At 33.9% G+C, this 9,126-nt stretch overlaps 1 protein-coding gene across 1 annotated transcript; it reads left to right on the top strand.

The window, feature by feature from the left end:
• Positions 1-3,786: 3,786 nt before the first annotated feature.
• LOC147531995 (uncharacterized) lies at positions 3,787-6,879 on the top strand. The gene is made up of 4 exons (XM_086647935.1): positions 3,787-3,974; positions 4,202-5,300; positions 5,452-6,717; positions 6,845-6,879. The coding sequence occupies exons 2-3, from the start codon at positions 4,231-4,233 to the stop codon at positions 6,683-6,685; spliced, it is 2,304 nt and encodes a 767-aa protein (XP_086504061.1). The 5' UTR covers positions 3,787-3,974; positions 4,202-4,230; the 3' UTR covers positions 6,686-6,717; positions 6,845-6,879.
• Positions 6,880-9,126: the final 2,247 nt, after the last annotated feature.

The raw sequence follows: 9,126 nt of genomic DNA on the forward strand, positions 1-9,126 counted from the left end.
TTATTTTTTTATGAACATATCATAAGTGCATATTTTGGTTTGTTAAAGAAGATTTCTCCGAAGAGGAAACTCAACCACCAACATTTGATTAAGATCAAACTGAATCATCTTTTTGTATATGAGGTTACCAAACCTGAAGTTTCGTGTAGATACTTCTTCAAATCTAGCAAATTCTAAAAGAATTACTAGAGTAAATAATCTCTTAGGATGAAAAGATATATCCCTATGAGGATTAATTGTCAACAAAAAGGGTAAATCCTTGGAAATCAAATTTACCTACACATTTCTGAAGAATGACAAGTACTAGTATTTCAGTATTGGAATTATTTTCCATTGATTATTAAAGGATTATAATTAAACGGTGATAAGAAAAATCCTACACCGAGTTCATATTGGAAATGGAGTAACAAAATTGAGAATCTCATTTTACTATACTAACATATAGTTTGATTAAATTTGACAAAGTTCTTCATGGTGGAAGACAACCAAATTTTGCGAAATTCTTGTAAGGAGAATAAGATATCAAAGTTCTGGTTGCAATATCTATTCAAGTGGTGATAATACTTTTTTTCCCGCCTCTTTGGACAGTGATGATATATGTTTGCAAATTACACCTGAAGTTGTATACCCAAAGAAAAAGTGATGATAAATTTTAATAAAAAAATAAATAAATTCACATGAAGATGATATATCTCACATGTAATTAATCACACCCGAAGTTGTGATATTATAACAAAGTACTCACACCTGAAGTTGTGATCAGATAGTAATTTTTGTCTAACGGAAAATATGACATGAAAATAAAAATCAAATTTGCCTAAAGCAATTGATTTTTCCTTCGTCTTTGTCACATCCTTGAAGTATGTGCTCATAAATAAGACGAAAATCTATCGACATTAGGCGGAGGAAGTCCTATGTTCAATGTCGTAAAATACTTGAAAATGATCGAGTTTCTCTCATTTGGAATCAATATACGAAAAACTTGCTGCCTCGAGATATTAATATTTTTCAGAACTTAATATGCTTATATCCAGATAAAGGTAATGGAAAATGATCAGAGTTGATCAAAGTGAAATATACTCCTTTGCAATGAAGGAATAATTTTTTCTCCTGAAGAGGCTATCAATTTAGAAATAAATGTGATTCATATTCCTAATAAAATCCCCTGAAGAGGATATGTGTAAAAAGAGACACTGACCTTTTACAAAGGCACATATATGAGATCATTGAACTATGTATGCTGTGAAAATTTGAAAAATCAAATAAATCATTTCAGACGATGTATTTCTGAATATAGTAGCTACTGGGAGCATATTGATCCGGAATTACTCTAAGTAATATTGGTCAATTTTTGACGAGATACTTCATTACTTGTGGATTTTCTTGCAAAATAATTAAGTCTTCAGACATGAAGTCGAAGCACCAATTAAGAATTACCCCGAAGGTAATAAAGTAGACATGTGTAAGAAATGTCCTTTAGTCTATAAAGGATTTGACGTCCACTTCTAAAATTTCAATATGAATTACAAATCTCCGAATTATATTATGAAGTATTTACAAATCCTATTGTGACTCCTGAAGAGTTTATCAAAGTTTGACAGTAGAGTATTGAAAAAGATTATTTGAGTAAAGAAAATCTTGAAAATGAACATATTCTGAAATACTAAACGGTTATAAGCTTCAAAGCAACTCATATTGTCTTAACTTATCATATGTCATGAAAATTCAGGTCTTGAAGTACCTAATATAGTACAAACAATACATTATGTGTGTTGTAATGTGGTTTTAGAAAACAACCATCATTCATATATAAAATGTCAATCGCGTTGTACTCTTTTTCCTTCGTCAAGGTTTTGTCCCATCGGGTTTTCCTTGTCAAGGTTTTAACGAGGCAACTATGCGTATTGAAAATTGTTATGATTTGTTTAAAAGTTGTAGTCTTTTCCCTTCGTTCAGGTTTTGTCCCGTTGGATTTTCCTGACAAGGTTTTGGCAAGACAACTAGTCATCGAATGATGAGTTTAACACCTATTATGTGTGTGAGGTGGATTGTGCATGAAATTTATAACGCACAATGAAATGTGATTAGTACATTGATTTCACAAAATATTATACTTTTATCGATGTATATGACAAGTATGAATCATTAGAAAGTGAGTTCAATTGAAATCCCGGAAGGATTTAACAAGCTTCAATCTAAAGTATGCATAAAGTTAAAGCATTATATGAATGCCACTTGAAATGTCAAATGCTGCTTGTTATATTTTTTGTGTATATATACCAAAAGGAAGTTGATGATAAAAGTTGACCAATGCCCTCAACCTTCATGAGGGAGAGCAAGTTGAAGACAATGTATACTACATTTTTATACTGTACTCTTTTTCCTTCGTTAAGATTTTTTCCCAATGGGTTTTTCCTAACAAGGTTTTAATGAGGCAGCTTATGTGGACATCAAATATGAACAGATAGATAGAATTTGTACTCTTTTTCCTTCACTATGGTTTTGTCCCATTGGGTTTTCCTAGTAAGGTTTTAATGAGACAATTTCTGATGTGGTGGACATCCAAAGAGAGTGTTATAAATATTAGATTTATGGTGGATAACCACCACCAATTGTAACTCCCACCACCATAGGTTTTCCACCATTACTTTGTATTCAAGCTCCATTATTGTGTGCCTATTGGATGTGTAACTCATCTAGCTAAATGCCTATATAAAGAGTTTACTTGCTAATGAAGACGTACCAAACCAATGTACCAAATGTATATATCAATATACCATAGTACCAAAGGAGAGATATTCTCTACAAACATATGAATGCAATTCTAGTTCTTCTTGTCTACAATCTCTTGGTCTATATTTTCATTATCTTTCTTTTTCCCTACCTCTCACTGTGAGAACAAAAATTATTTCCACCTCACCCCTCTCTCTCTCTCTCTCCAATTCACCTCTCTCTCTCTCTCTCCAACTCACTTCTCTCTCTCCAACTCACCCCTTTCTTCTCCGGCAAGGTGGCCGGCCGGAAAATACCATTAAGTACGTATGAGTTCCGTGTTTTGTTCCTCAAAGTCAATATAAAATGGTCGCGGCTTTGGGGAATAAAGAAAAATATCCGGAGATAAAGACTTGAGGAACATATTCATTTTCAGTCAAAAAATTAGTTCTTTTGATTTCTGTCTCTAAATCTTCATCTCCTTCTCTCATCCTCTCTCTCCTGCTCGTCCTCTCTATCTCTCTCTTTTTTATTCTCTCTCTCTCTCAGTTTTTCTCTCTCACAGTGAGAGAGAGAATAAAAAAGAGAGAGATAGAGAGGGCGAGCAAGAGAGAGAGGATGAGAGAAGGAGATGAAGATTTAGGGGAGAAATCAAAAGAACTAATTTTTGGACTGAAAATGAATATGTTCCTTAAGTCTTTATTGCCCAGAGATTTTTCTTTATTTCTCAAAGTCGCGGCCTATAAAATCTAATTCAAAGTCTAAATTGATTATGGTCATATAGAAGCAACAACCTCTGCGTCCGACATCTCCTCGGTGTACATTTTTTGTGCAAAGAGTGAAGATCATTCGACATTGTTGGGCTTCCTCGAGCCCTTCGTCGTCTTCTCGGGTGGTAGTGTTGTGGTTTCGAGCCGCACCATTAAAACAGAATAGCTAAGAAGATGGTGGCGGTGGTTTCGAGTCGCCCCATTAGGGTACTAATTAATACTCGTTTATGGGTAAAATGGGCGCCTGTAGCAATAAATAATGCGCCTGTAAAACTTCCCTTTATTGATAATTTTGAAAAAAGACGCTCTAAGTAATGACGTTTTTTTATGACGTCATCCTTGAGCAAGAAATCAGATTAGGATTGAATTTTAGAAACTTCAAATTATAGCAACTACAACTCTCTATATATCTATCTACTGTCCGTTTTCTTCCTCACAAACTCAATTCGATTCCAGCGACCCTAACCCTAGCTAATACTGTCACTCCTCAAGGTAAGCCTTTCACTGGTATTCCCAATTAGCAGTTTTCTTTTCTTATTAATCTAATGTTGTTCATAGTTTAAGTTTAGATCTTAAAGTTTAGATTATTATATTGATTTTTTATAAATTAAGGTTGGGGTCTAAAGTTTTAGCATCAACTAGGATTCTATAAGTTCTATTTCTATTTTGGCATTAAATTACTTCCAGATTCTAATCGATTTGTTATTTGAAAATTTCAGAATTCTATCTCACTGTCTCTTTCTCATCGATGGAGAAGGAAAAGCTTAAAGCAGCTGTAGCAATTACAGATAAGAGAAGTTTGAGGAGTCGTCCACCACTTCCTTCGGCAGCTCCATGGCTTGTTTTACCTCGTAAAAAGAATGAGAAATATCAATCATTCTATAATCTCCTTGAACCTAATAAAAGAAATTGCATTAAACGAATACCCGAGATTAGACAAAGATCGTATTGGCAGTCCCCCTGTCATGAAGGTTGGTTAGTTGTTCTATGTGATCAACAATCTGAGTTTGATGATAAGAGTATCTACGGGGATTGCTTTCTTTGGAATCCATATTCGTTAGAGAAAATCAAGTTACCTAATCTACTCAATTGGTTTGAATCTCAGTATGATATCACTGATTGTGTTTTGACGGCGCCTCCCTCTAATAATAACAAAACCAGCATAGTCTTCTTCTTATTTGAATGGAGTGAACATGACTTGCTACTCGTATTTTGCCGTCCAGGAGACCAACAATGGAGAACAGAGAAGTTTCCAATAGATATTGAAGGAAATGAATTATATGGTGGATCCTTACTTTGCTTTAGAGATAAATTATATATTTTCTTCTTCAACGAATGTCATATTGAGATCGAAATAGAAAACAAAGTTGAGAATCCTACCCCTATGGTATCTTATTCAGTCAGTCGCTACCCCACTTTTTTAGGTGCTGGAATACACCCTCCTAGACAACGTAGATACGTGGTATCCTCTGATGAACTCTTCCTGGTTCATTTATCTTACAATTCTAGAGGGCACAAATGCTTGGATAAGTTAGTTACTACAATACAAATATGTAAATTGAATTTCTCTTCAATGGTTTGGGAGGAGCTAACAAGTTTAGGCGATCATGTGATCTTTCTTGGGGAAAGAACCACAGCTTGTTGTTCAGCGGCCGAATTGGGGCTTTCTAGAGGTTGTGTGTTTTATACATTGACGGGAGACCAGAGCTTGTACAAATATGACCTAGAAGGGGAAAGCGTTTCAGTTTCGTTGCCTTTTCTAAAGATCCCAATGCCATGTTTACCGTGTGAATGGGTGATGGTGCGTCCAACTGTCAGGTAACTTTGAAAAGAATAACACATACTCCCATAGTATATACGTATAAATCTTGCTTATTTGTTCGTTATTTTTGTTCTTTCTTATATAACAAATATAAACATGTATTCATTTTATATAATAAGGTGCTAAATATTGTGCTTTAAATCTTAGGGTTTCTGATGGCAGCAAAATAGATGGGATTCTCGACAACAATGAAGAGGAAGTTTACACTATTTTCAACACAACTAATAAAGAGAAAGATGTTGAGGGGAAAGATGAAGTAAAACTTGAAGAAGCAAACTCATGTTGTATTCTTAACGAAGATATCCTGGAGCTGATAGCAAGTTATCTCCCTCCAGTAGATTACGCACATCTTCGTGTTGGAAGTAGATGGACTCGGACAATATTACCTGCATTAACTTGGAAAACTTTTCATGTAAAGATGATAGGTTCATCAACAACATTTTTATCTCCGTTGCTGGTCTTCTCTGAAGGTAATGGATCCAGATACAATTTCGTTAATCCAATGCATAATAATGAGAAGTACCTCATGAGTAATCAAGAAATTTTATTAGGCGCAACTATTCGTTTCTCGAAGGACGGGTGGTTACTGATGACGAAAGATAAGAGGAATATTTTCTTCTACAATCCGTTTACAAGAGAGTCAATCCAACTCCCGGATTTACCAAAACAGCACAGCAACAACAAGTCCTATGGCATCTCATTCTCGTCCTCGCCTTCTTCTTCAGATTGTAGAGTTTTTGCTATCACCGAAGTTATGAATGTTGAAGATTGGACTGAAAATGTTTCCATCTCCATCATTACTAAGGGAGAGGATATTTGGTGGTCGGGCATCTACCCAAAGCAGAATATATTTCGGCCGTGTTTAAACAACCCAGTTTTCTACAATGGAGCTTTTTATTCCCTAGATTATAATGGAAGTTTAGGTGTTTTTAAGACTAATGCTTGCTTGTTCGAGGAGATTCTAGCTGGTCCCAGATGGCTCTTTGATTCTGCCTACCCGAAGTTCTTGGCTGAGTACAATAAGACGCTCTTTTTAGTAGATTTGGGACATCTTGGACTGGCGATTCGAATATTTAGATTGGATTTCTCTAGTATGGAGTGGGTTAGAGTTAAAAGTTTGGGAAAACATATGATGTTAGTCAGCAATACGTCATGTATACTTGTTGTTGCTCCCAATAGTAACATGGAGAACAAAATCTACTTACCTAGATTACATGGTGATAGCATCATATATTATTCTCTTAAGACGGATAAATGTTACGCCATTGGGAGTCAATGTTCTATAAAGGGTTTTTACGACACGACAGAACCCTTAACTTGTAGTTGGATCGATCCTAACTATACGACAAGAGTGAAAAAGCTTGACTGGTTTCATGTGTAGCTTTTCTTTTCGTAATCTTTCATTATCGAGTCGTTACTATACCGTTAGAGAAGTTAAATAGTTATTTATTTATTGATTATATTAGTGTTCTTGAAGATTTTTTTTGTCGATTATTGTATAAAAGGAACGAAAAGTTAGTACCAATTTTCTGAATAATAGTTATTTTATCAGTTATGAATTTATTTCATGTTATCCATTTCACTCTCTTAATGGTTCTGGATTGAATATTATGGTAATGTGGATATGGAGGAATTATGTGCAGAATCGAACATGTCCTTTCGCTTTTGAAGTGAGAGAGCGAGACAGACAGAGAAATTAAAAGGCCATCACTTCTCTTTTGGAGTAGATCTGGTTTCCGTAGTTGCCTGACCCAAAGCACGGTAAACTGATAATTAACTGCACTTCTCCTGCCTGATTAGCCCCCGACAAGTTAGAACATGACTAAATTAGGGATCAAAGCAAATACAGTAATGTTTTCCTGAATCTCAGAGTTGCAGAGAGCAGGAGAAAAATATTGATTAGCTAAACAAGAACGCAGCTACCTGGCTGAGCATATTGGAGTTTCAAGAGATGATACTCTTGTGGAGAAACTCCACAGTAAAGTAAGAATAATCCATGGCATTGCTTTATTATAAATATAATCAACCAATTGCCTTCTACTATTTCACAATATTGAACCTGACAAAAGTTAGGTAACTGAGAAATTGAGATGCAAGCAAAAAAGATAAGCTGGAAAAAGCTGATGCTATATGAAAATGCAAGGAGCAAGAAAATTATAGAGCATAAATCAGAAAGTGCAACAGAAGAAATCACCTTGGGAATTCATATTTCATCAATATTGTTAACCTTTGCACATATAACTCATGAGCTTGAAAATGGGTGCATCAATATGCATGACCTCAAATTCTAATGGTTGCAAACATTATGAATGCTGACCTAATTTGGAAGTTGAACCTATTGCTTAAGGGTAAATTCTATATTTATATATTTGAAAAAGTTTTTACAATTTTTTCTCCTTAAGCTGAACCTGCGACCACCTTCAAGAAATCCGAATTTCACCCACAATATTTTACTAAATTTTCAAGTTAATATCATAATTGTATCTTTCTTTTCGGTATAGTAATAAAACAGAACCAACCTAACTATTGTTTTTGTTAAAAAAGATTTCATTTTTATTTTATATTTTATTTTGTTTGTAAGTCATTTATTGGCTTTGAACATATTTTCTTTTCTTTTTACCCAAGTTGCATTTTTTAGGGTCTAATTAGTTGTTACTACTAAAATCGTAAAATCACAATTGCAATTGAATATCATGTCATCTTCTATATAAATACTAGGTATAACCCGTGCCTCCGGCACGGCTGAACTTGTTCATTTGTTCATGATTATGTAGTTTGCAAGTACAAATAAAAGTCTAACACACTCATATGTTGCATTTGTTCATCTCTATACTACTCCACATCTTATTAATAAAATAATTAATCATATAATGTAAAGAATAAAAAAGACAGCTTGAATACTTCCATTAAAAAAATCTAATACAAACACCTTAATAATTAACAATAGAGAGAATGAAAATGTTAAAAGATACAAATAGACCAATAAATTCCTCCAACTCCTTTGGACTGGCTTTCGATCTGGCTATGAGGTTGTCCAGTATAACAAATAATAAATCTTGAGATAAATCATGGATCTATGGAAAATGAGAGCAAAGAAGAATATAAGTTACTAAAGGGAAAGAACAAAAAAATATGGCAGCAAATAACTCTATTTCAATAAACTGGTCAAGTCAAGTTCTAACTCCTGTTAATTTCAACTATTCAGTACCGTACCATTGTGCAATTGAGACCATTAGCCACACGAATAAATATTGATAATTGAAAATAAATTAGTATCCACAAGTTACTCGAATTGAAAGCATACAATATTACCTTTAGAATTGTAAGCTCTTCATGGATTTTTCTGTTTATTTAAAAAAAACGGATTCTCCTTTCTTAGCTTATTTCAGACACAAATGTCGTAATTGGATATAAAGAATTAACCATCTTTATGAACAATGGACAACTCCCCGTTTACAATCATAATTGTAATTTAGAAAATGAACTTTATTAACTATATTCTCGTCACCGCTATCATTGTAATTTAAGCCTACACAAAAGTTATAAAAATTTTCAGTTATTTGTAGCTACATTTGAACTGGGCAAAGTTATATGCAGTTTAAATATTTTAACTAAATAAGAGAACTTTGCATTTGACTCTTCCTGCAAAAACATGCAATCAAATCTTTCCGTAAACGTGTGTGTGTGTATATATATATATATATAGGTATATTATAGAGTGTGTGAGACAGAGATAAGAAAGTCTTGCTTTTATTTGATGATCAACAAAAGTTGAAAATATGTTAGGTTATCTATAAAAATCACAGAATTTCATCTTCATCG

The sequence above is a fragment of the Eschscholzia californica genome, unplaced genomic scaffold (genome assembly GCF_041429995.1).
Source record: "Eschscholzia californica isolate CP2 unplaced genomic scaffold, dmEscCali1.0.p SCAF_6, whole genome shotgun sequence".
Lineage (NCBI taxonomy): Eukaryota > Viridiplantae > Streptophyta > Magnoliopsida > Ranunculales > Papaveraceae > Eschscholzia > Eschscholzia californica.

Bases quoted from the DNA above. Each gene is read 5' to 3' on its own strand.
- LOC147531995 (XM_086647935.1), top strand. From the start codon at position 4,231: ATGGAGAAGGAAAAGCTTAAAGCAGCTGTAGCAATTACAGATAAGAGA. The intron at 5,301-5,451 runs GTAACTTTGAAA...TTTAAATCTTAG, and splicing joins ATGGTGCGTCCAACTGTCAG to GGTTTCTGATGGCAGCAAAA.